General features: G+C 37.5%; 1 protein-coding gene across 2 annotated transcripts in view; it reads left to right on the top strand.

The window, feature by feature from the left end:
- Positions 1-21811, top strand: part of tbck (TBC1 domain containing kinase) — a 291120-nt gene that overhangs the window by 98640 nt on the left and 170669 nt on the right. For both annotated transcript variants that reach the window (XM_051929957.1, XM_051929956.1), the window contains exons 17-19: positions 8711-8837; positions 15306-15356; positions 20908-20991. In XM_051929957.1, coding sequence (XP_051785917.1) covers positions 8711-8837; positions 15306-15356; positions 20908-20991 — 262 coding nt within the window. The remainder of the gene's footprint in view (positions 1-8710; positions 8838-15305; positions 15357-20907; positions 20992-21811) is intronic.

The raw sequence follows: 21811 nt of genomic DNA, 5'->3' as shown, positions 1-21811 counted from the left end.
TGGCAGGGTTGCAAGGAGAAAGCCACTGCTCTCCAAAAAAACATTGCTGCTCGTCTGCAGTTTGCTAAAGATCACGTGGACAAACCAGATGGCTATTGGAAGAATGTTTTGTGGATGGATGAGACCAAAATAGAACTTTTTGGTTTAAATGAAAAGCGTTATGTTTGGAGAAAGGAAAACAGTGCATTCCTGCATTAAGAACCTTATCCCATCTGTGAAACATGGTGGTGGTAGTATCATGGTTTGGGCCTGTTTTGCTGCATCTTGGCCAGGAAGGCTTGCCTTAATTGATGGAACAATGAATTCTGAATTATATTAGAGAATTCTAAAGGAAAATGTCAGGACATCTGTCCATGAACTGAATCTGACGAGAAGGTGGGTCATGCATCAAGACAACGACCCTAAGCACACAAGTCGTTCTACCAAAGAATGGTTAAAGAAGAATAAAGTTAATGTTTTGGAATGGCCAAGTCAAAGTCCTGACCTTAATCCAATGGAAATGTTGTGGAAGGACCTGAAGCGAGCAGTTAATGTGAGGAAACCCACCAATATCCCAGAGTTGAAGCTGTTCTGTACGGAGGAATGGGCTAAAATTTCTCCAAGCCGGTGTGCAGGACTGATCAACAGTTACCAGAAACGTTTAGTTGCAGTTATTGCTGCAAAGGGGGGTCTCATCAGATACTGAAAGCAAAGATTCACATACTTTTGCCACTCAAAAAATATGTACTATTCGATCATTTTCCTTAATAAATAATTGACCAAGTATAATATTTTTGTCTCATTTAACTGGTTTTTCTTTATCTACTTTTAGGACTTGAGTTAAAATCTGATGATGTTTTAGGTCATATTTATGCACAAATATAGAAAATTCTAAAGGGTTCACAAACTTTCAAGCACAACTGTATAGCTTTTAAAACAAGCTATACCTTACATGTAAAAATAATGTAGAACTACAGTGGGGCAAAAAAGTATTTAGTCAGCCACCAATTGTGCAAGTTCTCCCACTTAAAAAGATGAGAGAGGCCTGTAATTTTCATCATAGGTATACCTTAACTATGAAAGACAAAATGAGAAAAAAAAAATCCAGAAAATCACATTGTCTGATTTTTAAAGAATTTATTTGCAATTGGTGGAAAATAAGTATTTGGTCAATAACAAACAAGCAAGACTTCTGGCTCTCACAGACCTGTAACTTCTTCTGTAAGAGGCTCCTCTGTCCTCCACTCGTTACCTGTATTAATGGCACCTGTTTGAACTCGTTATCAATATAAAAGACATCTGTCCACAACCTCAAACAGTCACACTCCAAACTCCACTATGGCCAAGACCAAAGAGCTGTCAAAGGACACCAGAAACAAAATTGTAGACCTGCACTAGGCTGGGAAGACTGAATCTGCAATAGGTAAGCAGCTTGGTGTGAAGAAATCAACTGTGGGAGCAATTATTAGAAAATGGAAGACATACAAGACCACTGATAATCTCCCTCGATCTGGGGCTCCACGGAAGATCTCACCCCGTGGGGTCAAAATAATCACAAGAACGGTGAGCAAAAATCCCAGAACCACACGGGGGGACCTAGTGAATGACCTGCAGAGAGCTGGGACCAAAGGAACAAAGGCTACCATCAGTAACACACTATGCTGCCAGGGACTTCTGCAGTGCCAGACGTGTCCCCCTGCTTAAGTCAGTACATGTGCAGGCCCGTCTGAAGTTTGCTAGAGAGCATTTGGATGATCCAGAAGAGGATTGGGAGAATGTCATATGGTCAGATGAAACCAAAATAGAACTTTTTGGTAAAAACTCTACTCATCGTGTTTGGAGGAGAAAGAATGCTGAGTTGCATCCAAAGAACAACATACCTACTGTAAAGCATGGGGGTGGAAACATCATGCTTTGGGGCTGTTTTTCTGCAAAGGGACCAGGATGACTGATCCGTGTAAAGGAAAGAATGAATGGGGCCATGTATCGTCAGATTTTGAGTGAAAACCTCCTTCCATCAGCAAGGGCATTGAAGATGAAATGTGGCTGGGTCTTTCAGCATGACAATGATCCCAAACACACTGCCCAGGTAACGAAGGAGTGGCTTCGTAAGAAGCATTTCAAGGTCCTGGAGTGGCCTAGCCAGTCTCCAGATCTCAACCCCATAGAAAATCTTTGGAGGGAGTTGAAAGTCCGTGTTGCCCAGCGACAGCCCCAAAACATCACTGCTCTAGAGGAGATCTGCATGGAGGAATGGGCCAAAATACCAGCAACAGTGTGTGAAAACCTTGTGAAGACTTACAGAAAACGTTTGACCTCTGTCATTGCCAGCAAAGTATTGAGATGAACTTTTGTTATTGACCAAATACTTATTTTCCACCATAATTTGCAAATAAATTCTTCAAAAATCAGACAATATGATTTTCTGGATTTTTTTTTTCTCATTTTGTCTCTCATAATTGAGGTATACCTATGATGAAAATTACAGGCCTCTCTCATCTTTTTAAGTGGGAGAACTTGCACAATTGGTGGCTGACTAAATACTTTTTTACCCCACTATACACTAAAATGATTTACAATTTTAATTAGAAGGCAATGCTAAGAAGTAGCTATATAGATTATTTTTAATATTAAACATTTAGCATAGAGTTTATGTGACATTGTACAAAATATTTTATTGGCAATTCTGCAATGATGCATTTTGTGAATTTCCAATAACTCTGAGGAGCTGAATAAAATATGGAGATGTTGATGTTACTGTGCATTGCTTTTTTTGGTTCCCTGTGTGCTTATATTTTATTAAGACACCATCAATGCTTAAATAAATTATCTACATATGACTAGAATGTGAAATTATTGTCTTATCTAACAAGTTCAAAAAATAGGATTGTAGTGACTGTCTGTGAGTAGTGAATTTGAGTTATTTTGGTTTAAAATGAAATTTATCAATCACTTTATTATTACTATTTATTAGGATCTTCACTTCTCAAAAAATTTTCTCAATTGTAGTATTTTTACAGGAGACCCACTTACTAAGTAAGGATCAGTTCAGACTACAAAAAGACTGGACTGGCCAAATGTTCCATTCTAGCTTTATAAAGAAAACTAGAGGGGTGGGAATTCTCATACACAGAACAGTTCCATTTGTAGCATCAGATGTAGTATCGGACCCCGAAGGGAGATATGTGATGGTCATGGGCAACTTATATAACAGTAAAATGATTTTGATAAATGTTTATGCACCCAATGTTGATGATAAGGAATTCATGCAAAATCTATTTGCATCCATTCCCAATGTGAACACTAAATAAAATTATAATGGCTGGGGACTTTGTGTTTTAAATCCACTCTTAGATAAGACTTCTGTGTCAGGGGGGATGATATCTAATACTGTAAAGACAATTACACAGTTTTTAAATGATCACAACTTATCAGACCCCTGGAGGTTTCTTAACCCAAACTCAAGAACATATTCGTTCTACTCACCAGTGCATTATACCTACTCAAGAATTGATTATTTTTTTATAGATAATAATTTCTTGTCTACAATTAAATCATGCAAATACGACACAATTGCTATCTCCGACCATGCACCTCTAGTCTTGGAGCTAAAATCAATAAGCCCCTCACACTCACCTCGCAGATGACGCCTTAACCCTCTTCTACTGGCAGACGAGAACTGCACAGAATTTATATCCAAACAAATCAGCTTCTTCCTAGAGACAAACACGCCACAGAGGTCTCCGCAGGAACACTCTGGGAAACTCTAAAGGCCTTCTTAAGAGGACAGATTATTTCATTTGTTTCCCACAGAAATAAATTAGAAACCAAGAAAATATCAGAGCTAAGAAGCGAAATTACTAGAATAGATGAAGAATAAGCCAGGCATCCAAGCGAAGCTCTCCACAGGAAAAGGCAGGCCCTACATACAGAACTTAACATCTTAACAACTAAAGAAACTGAACAACTTATTTATAAGTCTAGACATCATTACTATGAATACGGAGAAAAAGCTAATAAGCTTTTAGCTCACAAATTCACAAACAAGAACTTCGCAATGCAATACCAGTAATTACCAACACGAATGGAGAAGAAATTATAGACCATAAAAATATAATGCACACATTTAGAGATTATTATAAATCCTTATATTCTACTGAGCTCAAAGAAGACAACACACAATCTAATGCATTTCTGGATACATTACAGACACCACATTCCAGACACCTGGAAAAGTTTCGGGATTAAAATGCTCAGCGATCTTTATATAGACAACATACAGTGGTGTGAAAAACTATTTGCCCCCTTCCTGATTTCTTATTCTTTTGCATGTTTGTCACACAAAATGTTTCTGATCATCAAACACATTTAACCATTAGTCAAATATAACACAAGTAAACACAAAATGCAGTTTTTAAATGATGGTGTTTATTATTTAGGGAGAAAAAAAATCCAAACCTACATGGCCCTGTGTGAAAAAGTAATTGCCCCCTGAACCTAATAACTGGTTGGGCCACCCTTAGCAGCAATAACTGCAATCAAGCGTTTGCGATAACTTGCAATGAGTCTATTACAGCGCTCTGGAGGAATTTTGGCCCACTCATCTTTGCAAAATTGTTGTAATTCAGCTTTATTTGAGGGTTTTCTAGCATGAACCGCCTTTTTAAGGTCATGCCATAGCATCTCAATTGGATTCAGGTCAGGACTTTGACTAGGCCACTCCAAAGTCTTCATTTTGTTTTTCTTCAGCCATTCAGAGGTGGATTTGCTGGTGTGTTTTGGGTCATTGTCCTGTTGCAGCACCCAAGATCGCTTCAGCTTGAGTTGACGAACAGATGGCCGGACATTCTCGTTCAGGATTTTTTGGTAGACAGTAGAATTCATGGTTCCATCTATCACAGCAAGCCTTCCAGGTCCTGAAGCAGCAAAACAAGCCCAGACCATCACACTACCACCACCATATTTTACTGTTGGTATGATGTTCTTTTTCTGAAATGCTGTGTTCCTTTTACGCCAGATGTAACGGGAAATTTGCCTTCCAAAAAGTTCAACTTTTGACTCATCAGTCCACAAGGTATTTTCCCAAAAGTCTTGGCAATCATTGAGATGTTTCTTAGCAAAATTGAGACGAGCCCTAATGTTCTTTTTGCTTAACAGTGGTTTGCGTCTTGGAAATCTGCCATGCAGGCCGTTTTTGCCCAGTCTCTTTCTTATGGTGGAGTCGTGAACACTGACCTTAATTGAGGCAAGTGAGGCCTGCAGTTCTTTAGACGTTGTCTTGGGGTCTTTTGTGACCTCTCGGATGAGTCGTCTCTGCGCTCTTGGGGTAATTTTGGTCGGCCGGCCACTCCTGGGAAGGTTCACCACTGTTCCATGTTTTTGCCATTTGTGGATAATGGCTCTCACTGTGGTTCGCTGGAGTCCCAAAGCTTTAGAAATGGCTTTATAACCTTTACCAGACTGATAGATCTCAATTACTTCTGTTCTCATTTGTTCCTGAATTTCTTTGGATCTTGGCATGATGTCTAGCTTTTGAGGTGCTTTTGGTCTACTTCTCTGTGTCAGGCAGCTCCTATTTAAGTGATTTCTTGATTGAAACAGGTGTGGCAGTAATCAGGCCTGGGGGTGGCTACGGAAATTGAACTCAGGTGTGATACACCACAGTTAGGTTATTTTTTAACAAGGGGGCAATTACTTTTTCACACAGGGCCATGTAGGTTTGGATTTTTTTTCTCCCTAAATAATAAACACCATCATTTAAAAACTGCATTTTGTGTTTACTTGTGTTATATTTGACTAATGGTTAAATGTGTTTGATGATCAGAAACATTTTGTGTGACAAACATGCAAAAGAATAAGAAATCAGGAAGGGGGCAAATAGTTTTTCACACCACTGTATTTGCATCTTTTGAACAATTACATTCAAAATTCAACCTCCCAGCTACACATTTCTTTCACTATCTTCAAATTAGAAATTTTGTTAAACAGAAATTGCCAGATTTTCCCCACCTCGCACCCTCCACAATGCTGGAAAAAATACTGCTCATTGCCGAGGAATTAAACACCATTTCCGCATTATATAAAATCCTATTAGAGTCCCTACCTTTCAAAGATCCAAGAGGACATTGGGAAGAAGATCTCTTAATCAATATATCAGAAAAGGAGTGGAAGGTAGCAAAGCAGAGAATTCACTCGAGCTCCATATGCGTAAAGCATAGAATTATTCAACTAAAAATTATGTATCGAACTCATCTGTCTCGCTTAAAACTGTCCAAAATGTTTCCAGGGCAAGATCCAACCTTCGAACACTGCAACCAAGCTCCTGCCTCACTGGGTCACATGTTCTGGGTCTGCACCAAATTAACATCATTTTAGACAAAAATTTTTAAGTGCCTTTCAGACAGCCTTGGTGTCACAATCCCTCCTAACCCATTAACAGCTGTGTTCGGTGTTCTTCCAGACGGACTTGAAGTGGAGAAGGACAAGCAAACGGTGATTGCATTCACTACACTTTTGGCACGCAGACTTATTCTGTTGAATTGGAAGAATCCTAACTCTCCTCTGATAAGTCAGTGGGAAACCGATGTTTTATATTATTTGAAATTGGAAAAAATCAAATTCTCAGTTAGAGGATCTGTACAAAATTTTTTCAAAACCTGGCAGGATCTGATCAATATTATTTTAGAATAAGAGAAATAACTATTACCACATTTAATTCCCTTCTCCATCTCTTATTTACATATATATTTATTTCTCCCTTTCCTTTGCTTATTGTTGTCTTATTAAAAAGCCCTAAGCAATTCTCCTTTAGCTAAGCTCTCCTTCTCAGGGGTGGGGTTTGATTTGTCTTTAATTTGTTTGGTTATAAATTGATCTATTTATATGGAATGATTACAATAAAAATGAATAATAATAATATAAAAAAAAAAAAATTCTCAATTGTGAAAATTATGCATGTCCATGGAAGAAAAGCAAATATCCGCTGTTCTTCTTTATATATATATATATATATATATATATATATACTGTATTTATATATATATATATATACTGTATTTATATATATATATATATATACTGTATTTATATATATATATAATATAAACTTGACAAAGTAAACTAGTAAAAGTATGGCAATTATAGATATAATAGATATTTGTTTATTTTAATAATGTATAATTTCCACCGGTAGCTTCTGAATAACAATGTGGACTTAAATAGTTCATTTGAACTGATTTTTTTTTCATTGTTTATACTTACTAGGGGGCTTTGTCCCCTGCTCGCTTCGCTCGCCAACCCCTGTGTTTGGTTAATCGGATATACAATTTAAAATTTTTTTTTTCTTTGGAATTGCTTCAATTTCATTATTTGCACTTTTACTTTAAAGCTTCATTAAAAACAATATTTTTTGGAGACACATTGTGACAACGTAATATATAACTGCCCATGAGTGAATATTGTTTCTGTTTCTCTAATAAATACCGACTTTTTCTAATGTTTGTCCCTGTGATGTATTGATTGTCATAGCAAACGCTATTCTCACTAGAAAAACTAAACATTTTAATACGAATGGCATATCACGATCTCCTTTGGTGTGTAATGTTATTCGCGGAATATATACATTACCTTTATTTTTGCCTGTTAACATTTGCATCGCTTCTCCGTGATCATCAATATACATCTGACCGAATTGTGTATTCTTTGAAATTTAACTTGTTGTTGCTTTAACTGTTCCGGGACCACAGATTCTCATAGCGTATGGTCTATTATTGTGAAAATCTACGTTTTGTGAATGATGTGAATGCGAAATGACTTTGTTGTTTACTCTTTGTCTTTTATTTCTGACCTCGATTTGTCCTGCTGTTTTTTCAATTACACCAGGTTCTGATGATTAATCACCTTTTGTTTGCGGTAATGCAATCTTTTCTATCTTTTCTTTGATACTGTAGCGACTGACATGATAAAGTGTCACAAAAGTTTTACTTGAACAATCGCCGACTTCCTAACCCCAAACACAACTTTCTAGCACCCTCTCCAACGCCCCCCCTTACCGCATCAATCAATACCCCGCTATCAGTCTTCCGTGCTGTACTCCGTCCTCCCTCAATCAGACCTAACAGTCACTTAAAACCAAAAAGCCCTCAACCTGGCTGGGACGCTACAATACTGTCGAATTTTACTGCTTTCATATTCTGTACCTTTCTCTGCATGTGTGTCGCGCCATCGTTTGTTTGAGCCTTTCGAATTCCACTGCTTTCATAATCTCTTATCTGCCTTTTTTTCTCTCCAATGCCTTTGGGTCTGTATTCTCCATCTTGTCCTTATACGCTTTATATGTGCTGAGAGCACATGATCTGTGTGTACTACACAACTGAGTGTTTTTTGATGGGTGAGCTCTTATATGATTTGTAAGTATGGCATGTCTTACAAGAATCTCATGTTCCACGTACCCGCGAGACGGCCCTGGGACAATCTCTTGGCACCAAGTCCCCGCGAGAGCTCCGTGGCAAGTCTCTTTTGTCTCGTGGGTCTTTTAAATGTCTTCCGAGAACTTCCGAGAAGATCACGTATCATAGCCTTGCTTTTGCTTTCCAGGATTTTTTTTTTATAATAGAGAGATATTATGTAGAATATGTCAATTATAATACTACTTTTGTTGTTATATATTTTATCTTCTGTGGTACTGTACTGGCTATTTAATTTTTATCTGTCATGTTTTACTGTTTGTTAGATTGAAGTGGATATTCCAAGATGTCACCAGTATGATGAGCTACTTTCATCTCCTGAAGGTCATGCGAAGTTCCGACGAGTGTTAAAAGCATGGGTAGTATCTCATCCAGATCTGGTATACTGGCAAGGCGAGTCTATATCAATTTTAATTTTTGCCTGCTTTTACACTGTATTACTGGACAGTGGAATTTTAAAAGTTTTCAAATTGTATAACTTTTAAGATTTTCTGTGGTTCATTCAGTTGTATCTAGTCCCAGGCTGCTTATAAATAATTACTGCCTCAAATTACTAAAATTGCAAAACAGACAGGTCTCAGGTTATGGCAGTCTTGACTTATGAGAATTCCTGAGATTCAAATGGCACATAAAATCCCCAAATTTTTCTTTTCAATTGAACTTCAATTAAATTTCATCTAGCGGAGATTTGAATGGTACATAAAACCCCCAAATTTTTCTTTTTAATTTTCATCTAGCAACCTCCATTTTTTATCTTTCGAAACTCAAAAACTGTATGATGTTTAGGCATAAGGTCAACATACTATACATACCAAATGTTCATTTTAGTTTTAATTAGTTATCTATTGTTTATGAAGTATATTGCTTTAATATCATTTTGTTAATATGTTTGAAGCATTTTTTCGTAAAACAAGTAAGAAAGCATTATGCATTTTTGTTGATATTTTCAGTAATGGACATTTTTAGTGCAATTTCCGTTCCTGCCAAAGTGCGTAACCTGGGGGCTTCCTGATTGCGTCTGTGTAATCAAATAGATCAGTGAAGGATGATATTATATTCAATTTACAGTTACATCGATCTATTTGATAAGAATACCCACTACATTAAATGTGTCTAGCCTAGCTTTTGTCAGTGACTATTGATTTCTCTTTAGTAATTTGTATTTATATCATTTTTGTGTATGACTTTATGTAGCATGTTGTTACTCAAAACTGCAGTAAACAAATGGTATATACTACCACTCTGTCACTCTGGTCAATTTAGTCTGGTCAAATATTCTCTCAGTATGTTTTTATGTTATGAGAGATAACATACAAAACTATTTGAATACCATACAGGAGGCAGCCAAGTCAGGAACCAAATTATAATTCAGGTACTGAAAAGTTCTGTGCCACTGTGATTCCTGCTTTTTGAAATTTATGGAAAATAACTGCTTTTTATTGAATTCCTTGTTTTATTCTATTGTAGTACTTTCTGTTCTGTTCAAATATATTTGATTATGAAATTTTTCTCAGTTGCATGTTTTATTTTCTCCTGAGTTCAAACAATAGTGTTACTGTCTTGATCCTGGTTAACTATGTTTTTACAGCTTTAATTTCTCTTAATTTTTTTTTTTTTATCAAAGTTGATTATTCTGAGGAACTGGCTCAATTACTAATATATCTTACAGGGGAGCTGATGATATTATTCTGCCTAACACCAACAGATGTTACAACAAAACTGGCTTTATAAACATTGCTAGATAAATAACACCCTTCTATATATCCCTTTTCTGACCTGGTCATTCCAGCTAAATACAACAAGGAACCAAAGTTTACCCTGGCAACATCAGTCATAAGACAAGAGCAAGTCCTAAGTGGGGTGTAATTCCATCACAGGGTGCTCTTGTGCTGAAACCAGCACCCATTTAAACTAGATCAGTTTTGTGTCACCACTTACCCAAATGTGTACAGTATGTCTTTGGTAATCTGAAATATATATTAACTTTACACAGACAATGATTGGGTTGCACTAACCATTGTGCTACTATGCTGCCCTAGAGTAATGCAACTGCTTTTAATATCAAATTCTAAAAATATAATAACAAAATATATTGTAAAAGCCAATATGGCAGTAAATGCTAATTATCAGTACAGGCTTACTTTAAGTCCACAACCTAGTTGGAGAAATAACTAAACCAAATATGTGTTGATAAGAGCAAAAGAAATGTAAAACTGATTAATTTTTGTTTTTTAAGAGTTAACATACCATACTCAAACCAATGTCAGAACCTACAGAGAATGCAGTTTGTTGTGTTTTTGCGAAACGTGGCTAATTACCACCATCCCAGATGCTAACGTGGAGCTACCCGGGTTTAGCACAGTTAGAGCGGACAGAGATGCAAGTACATGCAGGAAGCACAAAAGTGGAGGTCTAGCTCGCTATTTCAATACATGGTGGTGTAACTCTGGACATGTTAACATCAAAATCTCCACTTGCTGCAGGGACATCGAACTGTTGGCCGTAAGTCTGTGTCCCTATTACTTGCCCAGAGAGTTTGGAAACGTCATTGTTGTTATTGTTTACATCCCTCCTCGGATGGACGTGGAGACAGCGAATGACATCATCCATTCTGCTGTTGCTAAGTTACAAACGCAGCACCCTGTGGCGCTTGTGCTAATCACTGGAGATTTTAACCATGTGACGCTGGACAAAACATTGCCTGCCTTCTCCCAGTATGTGGACTGTAACACCCAGGGAAATAAGACTATTGACTTACTGTATGCAAACATTAAAGACACATACAGCGCCACCCCGCTGCCTGCGCTTAGGAAAGCAGATCATAACCTGGTTCTGCTTCAGCCTCACTACAAACCAAGAGTGAGGGTCCTACCTACAACCACACGCTCATTCAGGAAGTGGTCCCCTGAGGCAGAGGAGGCTCTGAGAGAATGCTTTGGAACTACAGACTGGGATATCCTGCAGGGATCACATAGTGAGAACATTGAGGAGGTTGTTGACTGCACTACTGACTACATCAACTTCTGTATGGACATTGTAGTTCCAGTAAAAACTGTACGTTGCTATGCTAACAACAAGCCATGGATTACAAGTTACATTAAGGGCCTTTTGAACCAGAAGAAAAGGGCTTTTAAAGGCTGTGATCAGCATGAGCTCAAGCGCGTGCAGAAGGAACTCCGAGTCCAGCTCAGGGCGGCGAAAGAGCAGTACAGGAGAAAGCTGGAGCAGAAGTTGCAGAATAACAGCATGAAGGAAGTGTGGGATGGGATGAATATCATCACTGGCTGCAGCTCGAAGCAGGGTGCCACCATCGAGAGAGACGTGAAGAGAGCAAACCAAATGAACAACTTCTTTAACAGGTTTGACCACCCTAACCCACTCTCACTCCCACCTCGGAGTACTGCACCCTTCACCCATCCTTCTGCTGATACCAGCATAGGAGAGACATCCCCATCCACAATTACAACAGCGCAGGTGAGCAGAGAGCTGAGGAGACTTCGTGCCAGCAAAGCAGCGGGTCCAGATGGGGTACCGCCACGACTGCTGAAGGTCTGTGTATCGGAGCTGGGGGGTCCTCTACAGCGCATCTTCAACCTGAGCCTGGAACAGGGGAGAGTCCCGAGGCTTTGGAAAACATCTTGCATCACCCCAGTCCCAAAGGTATCACGTCCTAGTGTGCTGAATGAATACTGGCCTGTTGCTCTGACGTCACATGTGATGAAGACCATGGAGAGGCTGCTGCTTCACCACCTGAGGCCACAGGTTCAACACGCCCTCGACCCTCTGCAGTTTGCATATCAGGAGAAGGTGGGAGCGGAGGATGCCATCATCTATATGCTACACTGATCCCTCTCCCACTTGGACAGAGACAGTGGTGCTGTAAGAATTATGTTTCTGGACTTCTCTAGCGCCTTCAACACAATCCAACCTCTGCTCCTTAGGGACAAGCTGACAGAGATGGGAGTAGATTCATACCTGGTGGCATGGATCATGGACTATCTTAAAGACAGACCTCAGTATGTGCGTCTCGGGAACTGCACGTCTGACATTGTGGTCAGCAACACAGGAGCGCCACAGGGGACTGTACTTTCTCCGGTCCTGTTCAGCCTATATACAGTGGTGTGAAAAACTATTTGCCCCCTTCCTGATTTCTTATTCTTTTGCATGTTTGTCACACAAAATGTTTCTGATCATCAAACACATTTAACCATTAGTCAAATATAACACAAGTAAACACAAAATGCAGTTTGTAAATGGTGGTTTTTATTATTTAGGGAGAAAAAAAAATCCAAACCTACATAGCCCTGTGTGAAAAAGTAATTGCCCCCTTGTTAAAAAATAACCTAACTGTGGTGTATCACACCTGAGTTCAATTTCCGTAGCCACCCCCAGGCCTGATTACTGCCACACCTGTTTCAATCAAGAAATCACTTAAATAGGAGCTGCCTGACACAGAGAAGTAGACCAAAAGCACCTCAAAAGCTAGACATCATGCCAAGATCCAAAGAAATTCAGGAACAAATGAGAACAGAAATAATTGAGATCTATCAGTCTGGTAAAGGTTATAAAGCCATTTCTAAAGCTTTGAGACTCCAGCGAACCACAGTGAGAGCCATTATCCACAAATGGCAAAAACATGGAACAGTGGTGAACCTTCCCAGGAGTGGCCGGCCGACCAAAATTACCCCAAGAGCGCAGAGACGACTCATCCGAGAGGTCACAAAAGACCCCAGGACAACGTCTAAAGAACTGCAGGCCTCACTTGCCTCAATTAAGGTCAGTGTTCACGACTCCACCATAAGAAAGAGACTGGGCAAAAACGGCCTGCATGGCAGATTTCCAAGACGCAAACCACTGTTAAGCAAAAAGAACATTAGGGCTCGTCTCAATTTTGCTAAGAAACATCTCAATGATTGCCAAGACTTTTGGGAAAATACCTTGTGGACTGATGAGACAAAAGTTGAACTTTTTGGAAGGCAAATGTCCCGTTACATCTGGCGTAAAAGGAACACAGCATTTCAGAAAAAGAACATCATACCAACAGTAAAATATGGTGGTGGTAGTGTGATGGTCTGGGGTTGTTTTGCTGCTTCAGGACCTGGAAGGCTTGCTGTGATAGATAGAACCATGAATTCTACTGTCTACCAAAAAATCCTGAACGAGAATGTCCGACCATCTGTTCGTCAACTCAAGCTGAAGCGATCTTGGGTGCTGCAACAGGACAATGACCCAAAACACACCAGCAAATCCACCTCTGAATGGCTGAAGAAAAACAAAATGAAGACTTTGGAGTGGCCTAGTCAAAGTCCTGACCTGAATCCAATTGAGATGCTATGGCATGACCTTAAAAAGGCGGTTCATGCTAGAAAACCCTCAAATAAAGCTGAATTACAACAATTTTGCAAAGATGAGTGGGCCAAAATTCCTCCAGAGCGCTGTAATAGACTCATTGCAAGTTATCGCAAACGCTTGATTGCAGTTATTGCTGCTAAGGGTGGCCCAACCAGTTATTAGGTTCAGGGGGCAATTACTTTTTCACACAGGGCCATGTAGGTTTGGATTTTTTTTTCTCCCTAAATAATAAAAACCACCATTTACAAACTGCATTTTGTGTTTACTTGTGTTATATTTGACTAATGGTTAAATGTGTTTGATGATCAGAAACATTTTGTGTGACAAACATGCAAAAGAATAAGAAATCAGGAAGGGGGCAAATAGTTTTTCACACCACTGTACATCGGACTTCCAATACAACTCGGAGTCCTGCCACGTGCAAAAGTTGGCTGACGACACTGCTATCATGGGCTGCATCTGGAGTGGGCAGGAGGAGGAGTATAGGGACCTAATCAATGACTTTGTTAAATGGTGCGACTCAAACCACCTACACCTGAACACCAGCAAAACCAAGGATCTGGTGGTGGATTTTATGAGGCCCAGACCCCTCATGGACCTCGTGATCATCAGAGGTGACTGTGTGCAGAGGGTGCAGACTTATAAATACCTGGGAGTGCAGCTGGATGATAAATTAGACTGGACTGCCAATACTGATGCTCTGTGTAAGAAAGGACAGAGCCGGTTATATTTCCTTAGAAGGCTGGCGTCCTTCAACATCTGCAATAAGGTGCTCCAGATGTTCTAGCAGATTTCTGTGGCAAGCGCCCTCTTCTACGCAGTGGCGTGCTGGGGAGGCAGCATAAAGAAGAAGGACGCCTCACGCCTGGACAAACTGGTGAGGAAGGCAGGCTCTGTTGTTGGCATGGAGCTGGAAGCTTGACATCTGTGCAAGTGCGACGGGTGCTCAGCAGGCTCCTATCAATTATGGAGAATCCACTGCATCCACTAAACAGGATCATCTCCAGACAGAACAGCAGCTTCAGCGACAGACTGCTGTCACTGTCCTGCTCCACTGACAGACTGAAAAGATCGTTCCTCCCCCAAACTATGTGACTCTTCAATTCCACCCGGGGGGGTAATCGTTAACATTATTCAAAGTTATTGTCTGTTTTTACCTGCATTTTTATTACTCTTTAATTTAATTTTTTTTTTTTTGTATCAGTATGCTGCTGCTGGAGTATGTGAATTTCTCCTTGGGATTAATAAAGTATCTATCTATCTATCTATCTATCTATCTATCTATCTATCTATCTATCTATCTATCTATCTATCTATCTATCTATCTATCTATCTGTCTATCTATCTATCTATCTATCTATCTATCTGTCTATCTGTCTATCTGTCTGTCTGTCTGTCTGTCTGTGACTAAAGTTTATAAAATTAGCATTGTATTTCTATAATCTGATTATAGTAATAGATATCAAATACTTAAAGTAAATTCATTTGGATTTTTTTTTTTTTTTCTAGGTCTTGATTCTTTGTGTGCTCCGTTTTTGTACTTGAACTTTAACAATGAAGGTAAATATTACAGTTCCTTGAGCCTTATTATTCATCTAAAATGCTACAGCCTTTTTTTTGCAGACATACATGTGATTATGACCACTTTACAAATAAGTATCAATTACTTTTGCCATTTATTTAATTTGAAATTTATTTATTAGGACAGACCTAAAATTTAAGATTCTGCAGAAAAAAAATTTACTGTATATGCTAATTTGTGAACAGTTCAGTAGATTAACTGTTAGTTTAAGTGGAACAGTATGTAGTAGGTTTTTTTTTTTTTTTTTTTTTAAAGCAAAGGAGCGCCCAGTTTGAAAGAAGGAATTGAATGGAAATGGTTGTGATTTAAGGGACACTGTTAATGTAATCACATTAGAAAATACAGCTATGGGAAATTCAAATAAAATCAAACAATATTGTTATGCCCAGACAATAAAATATACATTAATGCGTTATTGTTCTCCAAGGGAAAATATAGGCAACACAGAAGCACAAAGATTTTACAAGAAATAAACTCCCAGTACCTGAACAAGCACAGATCATACCTCCAGCTTGACTCAATAAAAAGAAAGCAGTCACAGATAGGCATTACAAATGCCTATAGCTTTAGGAATGAGGGAATCTCTTGCTTTTATTACAACCAGAAGTGACATTTTCTCTGCCAAAGTCATCACCTTCCTGGCCATTTTAGATGTAGACTATTATGATTATTGCCAGAGTGGAAGTGAAAAAACAATAAAAACCTGGGCAGAAAATTTATTGAAAAGGAAAAGTTCAAAGTTTTAGCAGAAGATTAAATACCTAAAATCATTTTCCAAAAGCAAGATAAAAAACAAAGCAAATGTCAAAAAAGTCTTACCAACAGACAAACAAAATAGTCACCAGACTGCCAAATGTACAAAGCTCATCAAGGACATAGATGGAATCCAATGCCAGTCAGCTTGGTAAGAAAGACTGAAGACCTTTTTTACAGTACTTAAGGTGCCGCAAAGATTACTAATTATGACACCATGAGCCTCATGTCTAATTAGTAGCCTTGCTCACCACTGTCAAAAACAATTAAACAATAAATTGCATAATCATAGAAATACTAGGGGGCTTTGCCCCCTGATTGTTTCGCTTGCCAACCCCCCCCCAGCCTGTGCTAGGCACCAGGCACTTCGCGTCTCTGCCGCTTGCGTATGTGGATTTCACTTTCACCAAACAACAAATCTTTTTAATTCTAGTGGATATGCCTCTTCATTGGGAAGAAACACTACTTTTTCCTTATGGCAACAGGAATCAGATGATCTACAAGTCTCCGACTTAAAGTTTAAATCTGAACAATATATTTGATCTCTTTTCTCTGTTCCATTATTTCTCCGAGTAATAATTTCCGTTTGTTTGAGCTAATGCGATCTTTAATGTCATTTTTTTGAGACTTTCGAATTTTAGTACTTTCATTATCTCTAACCTTCTCTGCATATGTATCGTGCCAATGTTTTTGAATTCTTTACGATGTTCTACTTTGTCATCTACTCTTTGTCTTTTATTTCCGGCCCCGGGCATGGTTAAATCTCTTAGCACAAAGTCTCGTCTCGTGGGACATGTAAGTATCTCTCTGAAAAAGTCACGTCTTGTCACAGGCTAAAAAGTCTTGTCTCATCCCAGAATTTTTTTATTATAATAGAGAGATACAAAAAAATAATGAAACTAACAGAAGAGATTAACAAAGGGTAATTCACAAAACAGCTAAACTATAAGGAAAGCAAATTAATCAAAATCCAAGCTAAAACATGATAAGGAAAAAACAACAATAAAGTACACAAGATAAAGAAAAAAAATAAACAAAACTCAAGGGTGAGTGAATAAATTCATAGACCACCCTGCAGTAGCTGAGGTTGAACCCTATCCCAAACAAAAGCATCTTTTTTAAACCTTCCAGACTCTCCTCTGAAGTAAGAAACTATTCAAATAAACAGTTGTTCGGAGACTGAACTGTGTCTGGCCAATTTGTTGCAATTTAGGGGAAAATGTTTTTACCATTAACATAATAATAGTGAAGTATTTTGAAACTCTGGTATTGTTATATAATTATTTTTGTTCAAATATTGCAAATCGTTACTTCTACCTGGGTTTGGGACTGTCAGGTCATATGGAACATCTTTATTGACCCACTGTAATAAGGCTAAAATTAGGAATTCTGGTGATTCAGCGTTGCTGTGACATTTGTTCAAATTTTATCAACTTTTTAACTGACAGTTCCAAAGTATTATATACTTTTATTTTCAGCACAAACTCAGCTATAATAATATGCAAGCAATGATTCAGAATCATATTTAGCTTCTAAATTGCTCCAAAAGGACAAATATTTTAAACAGTGGTTCTCAGCATATATAAGAATTTTGTGAAAACATATACTAGACCATTGTGGTGAATCTTTTTGATTACTAAAGTGTGTTCTTGAAGGTCTTGAGTACCTGAGCATGTAAAAAAAAATATGCCAGGTAATCCCACTCAGAAAGTCAGAAAACTTGCTAAAAACTTCTTATTGTCACAAATAATTTTCATGAAAAGCTGACAGTGGGTGGAGTAGTGGTGTGTCTCTGGTAAATGTATGTATTAGGGGTGATCTGGTTACACCTATATCGGGTAATAAACCTGCCTAGGCTGATAAATAAAATAAAGCATAGATACAGCGTTGGATTGCAATACAGATAGGTGTTTTCAGAGCAAGAAAGGAGAACAGAACAAGCATACAGCATAAGTTTGTTAAGAAGTAAAGTGGCACTGTGAGAGAAAGAGATGGCAATTTTTCCAAATGTAAACTCTATAAAGAAATAAAATGCATACAAAGTAAATATATAAAATAATACAAATGATTGTAGCCATTCAGAGTGTGCTATAAGCTCAATATCGAAATATTACTTGCCTCATGATAGATGTGTTTTATTTGTTGAATAGGAGAAAAGAGAGCAGTTCATTTGCTTTTGAATTCAATGTATAAAAGGGTATGCACAAAATTAATTAATCCAATAATAAAATAAAAAAAGACTGTAGCCTTTCCTTATGTGCTACATCACCTCAGTATGAAATTTGTACTTGTGTCGTAACACATTTACTTTGTTTGCTCCATCATGAATGCTTGCTTCACTACTTTGCACATTCTCCTGTTCACTTCACTCTTGCATATTTTGTTAGAAAGTGGAGCAATTCAAGCTGTCTGAAACCTTGGAAACAGTTACTTCCTTTGAATTCAGTGTGGAAAGGTGAATAACTTTTCACTGTGCACTGATTTCACCATTCAATTATTAAAGTTTTTGTGTTAATTTGAATAAACTTCAATTTAAGTAAATTATGCTTTTCCGAAACGTGATCAGCATTTGTGAAAGACTAAGAAGAACATCCATCCATCCATCCATTATCCAACCTAACTACAGGGTCACGGGGGTCTGCTGGAGCAAATCCCAGCCAACACAGGGCACAGGGCAGGAAACAAACCCCGGGAAGGGTGCCAGCCCACTGCAGGGAGCACACATACACACAACCCTACACACCAAGCACACACTAGGGACAATTTAGAATCACCAGTGCACCTAACCTGCATGTCTTTGGACTGTGGGAGGAAACCGGAGTAACCAGAGGAAACCCACACAGACACGGGGAGAACATGCAAACTCCATGCAGGGAGGACCCGGGAAGCGAACCCGGATTTCCTAACTGCGAGGCAGCAGCGCTACCCACTGCGCCACCCTACTAAGAAGAACAGCAAGTCTTATTACTTTGTCCTGGTTGGAAAAGACCACTGCAAAAACATATATGGAATAATTGGCTTGTGGTGAGTGTGAAAAAATGTCTTGTGGTAATTGGAGAATCTATCTACTTACTACAGAATAGGTAAAGAAAATTTTATCATGCATATCTTAGGCATATGAATTGCTTCATCTGGGCCATTTCATTTTCAGCTGAACTCAGAAGTTGTATGGCAACTTTTTTTTAAAGCACATGCCGATCTCATATTTGCCATTGTGCATTTCTGAAATTTGACAATGGAAATCCTCTTGATATCTCTGCCAAAGGACCATCCCATAAACTGGCTTGTTTATTAATAGCTTCTGCCCTAGGGGTTTTTGGCATTATTACACCTAAGTTACATACCAAAAAATAAACTGCTGTTATTGTGCTTATGTAATAAAGTAGATGCAAATAGTTGAAGAGTAGTGAGTATAACACTCCAAATTTTTAACAGAATTTTTTTTTATGAATAAAATCCTTTGTGTCACACCAATGTCAACTAAATAAAACACAAAAATATTACACGTTTTTAGGAATTTCTCTCATAAAATCTGGATTTTACTATACATAACTAAGACATTTTATGATGCTCAACCCTGCAATCAATTTTCTTTTTTGTGCCTCAGTCTGTCAGCTATCATATCCCTTAGTATTATAAAATTATACTGTTTGGCAGAAGGTGTCCTCCTTTTTGGAAACATTTATTCTGTTATTTGTGAGACTTACATTACATTTGAAGGGAGTATTTCTACTTCACTTTCAAGGATTCCTGTGGTTGTTTTTACTGATAGTAATAAGAGATTCCAATTGTTGTTATTTTTACTGAGAGATGTTTAATTCTGTTTTGTGATTACTTATCATTACAGCAAGATTACTGTCTTTATGAACTATTTAAAACATATAAAAAATTAAGATAATTCATTGCAATATTATAATACATCAGTATATTATTAATTTGGAATCCAGCCTGAATAAGTTGCCATTTGAATAATGAAAGCATATGTGTATGTTGTTAAAACTGATACATGTCACTTCATTGAAAGTATAATAAGAATAAGAGGGTATTTTTAAGTCAGGTTAACTTTGATCAGTGATATAACTTACATTATTTAATAAACAGTGCAGCAATTGTAATTGTCAAATTGTAGCTTTATCTTTTTTACCAGTTGCCCATCTGGCATTGCACTTGACTGTCAGTGTTTGGATGGAGGAATTATCAAACAACTGGAAAGGTGCAGATGTGATTGTAGTCAACAAGGAGGGAATAAAAGTAAATGGCAGTAATTAGGCTTTATGTCCATCCTCTGTAATGTAATAAAATTTATTTTTTATTTAAATAAGGTTAATGTCTATGTACTGCATGCAAAAGCAAAGTTCTAAGTAAGAGCTATTGCTTATTTAAAATAGAAGATGATATATAAAGCATACCTGTTATCCTTTTTTTTAAATGGGAAGTGAGTAACCCATATCTATAGTATGATCAAGAATTGTTTAGATTTTGTAAGTAAAGCTGTAAATTATTCAACTCAATCAATTTTATAAAATGTAAAGTTATGTCTGTTGCACACTAATTTTGAACATAGTATAGTTAGACAGTAACACAATGACAGATTCAGACTTTAGCATTTTAATGTTATGTCAAAGAGTACTTAGGGCTTTAAATGTTAAATTGTGGCACACACACTGGGTAGCCATAATTACTGGGTTTGCAAGCATTGATTTCTCCCTCTCTTTATATGATTATGCTGAGAAAATAATCAATAATTTGCTTTTGTTTTTCATTGTTTCTCCTCAGCTTTGGCATATGCATGTATGTCATCTTTTATTCCAAAATACCTTTATAACTTCTTTCTGAAGGACAACTCACATGTAATTCAAGGTAAGTAGGTGTTTTCACAGTAGCCATGCACTAGAACATAAATGCAGTATAGAATGGGATATTCAGATAATCTTGGTTTACTTCTGACAGAAATCAAGCAGAACTAATTTTATCAAATGCAGCTTCTTAGATTTGGTTCATCTACCCTTTCTGAATTTTTTTTTTTTTTGCACAAAGTCAGTGTTGTAGATGCTCCATAAATGCACTAAGCTTCTGTGAGGATTGCTGAATATTTGTGCTATTTATACTTGCAATTTTTAAGCAGTATTTATTATGCATAATTAATTTTTTTTTACTTTGGAGTCCCAATTGTTTTGTATTAAAAATGTACTTCAGCTGGTAAAAATTACATTTATTGAGCACATTCAGTGTCAATGTCTCGTAGTATTTTATTTGTTGATTGTAGTCCACATTATGCTGCATATTACCAATCATAAACTTATTCATTCTTGCAGCCATCTTGTGAGAATGAGGAGCATAATTTCATGTTTATAATTCCTATGTGATTTTTTTTTTTTTCAATTTTTGTTTTCATTTACATTTAAAGTACAGAATGTGTTCCGTACTAAGGGCATTTAAGAAGGAAGTGATTTTTTTTGCCCATGTACACTTTAAAGGACTGTATCTTTCTCCATTATATTTACTTATCTAATTTTAAAATGTTTTTAAAATCTGAAATAGCACCTTTTTTGAGAAAGACAACATTTTGGATTATTTTACTGTGCCACATAATCCAAATTTACATTAAGTAACATGAATTGAGTCAATTGAACAAAACCAGGTTGAAATTGCACAAGAACATACATGTATTGTATTTATT

Source organism: Erpetoichthys calabaricus, chromosome 7 (assembly GCF_900747795.2).
Source record: "Erpetoichthys calabaricus chromosome 7, fErpCal1.3, whole genome shotgun sequence".
NCBI lineage: Eukaryota > Metazoa > Chordata > Cladistia > Polypteriformes > Polypteridae > Erpetoichthys > Erpetoichthys calabaricus.
This window is presented reverse-complemented; position numbering and strand designations above follow the sequence as displayed.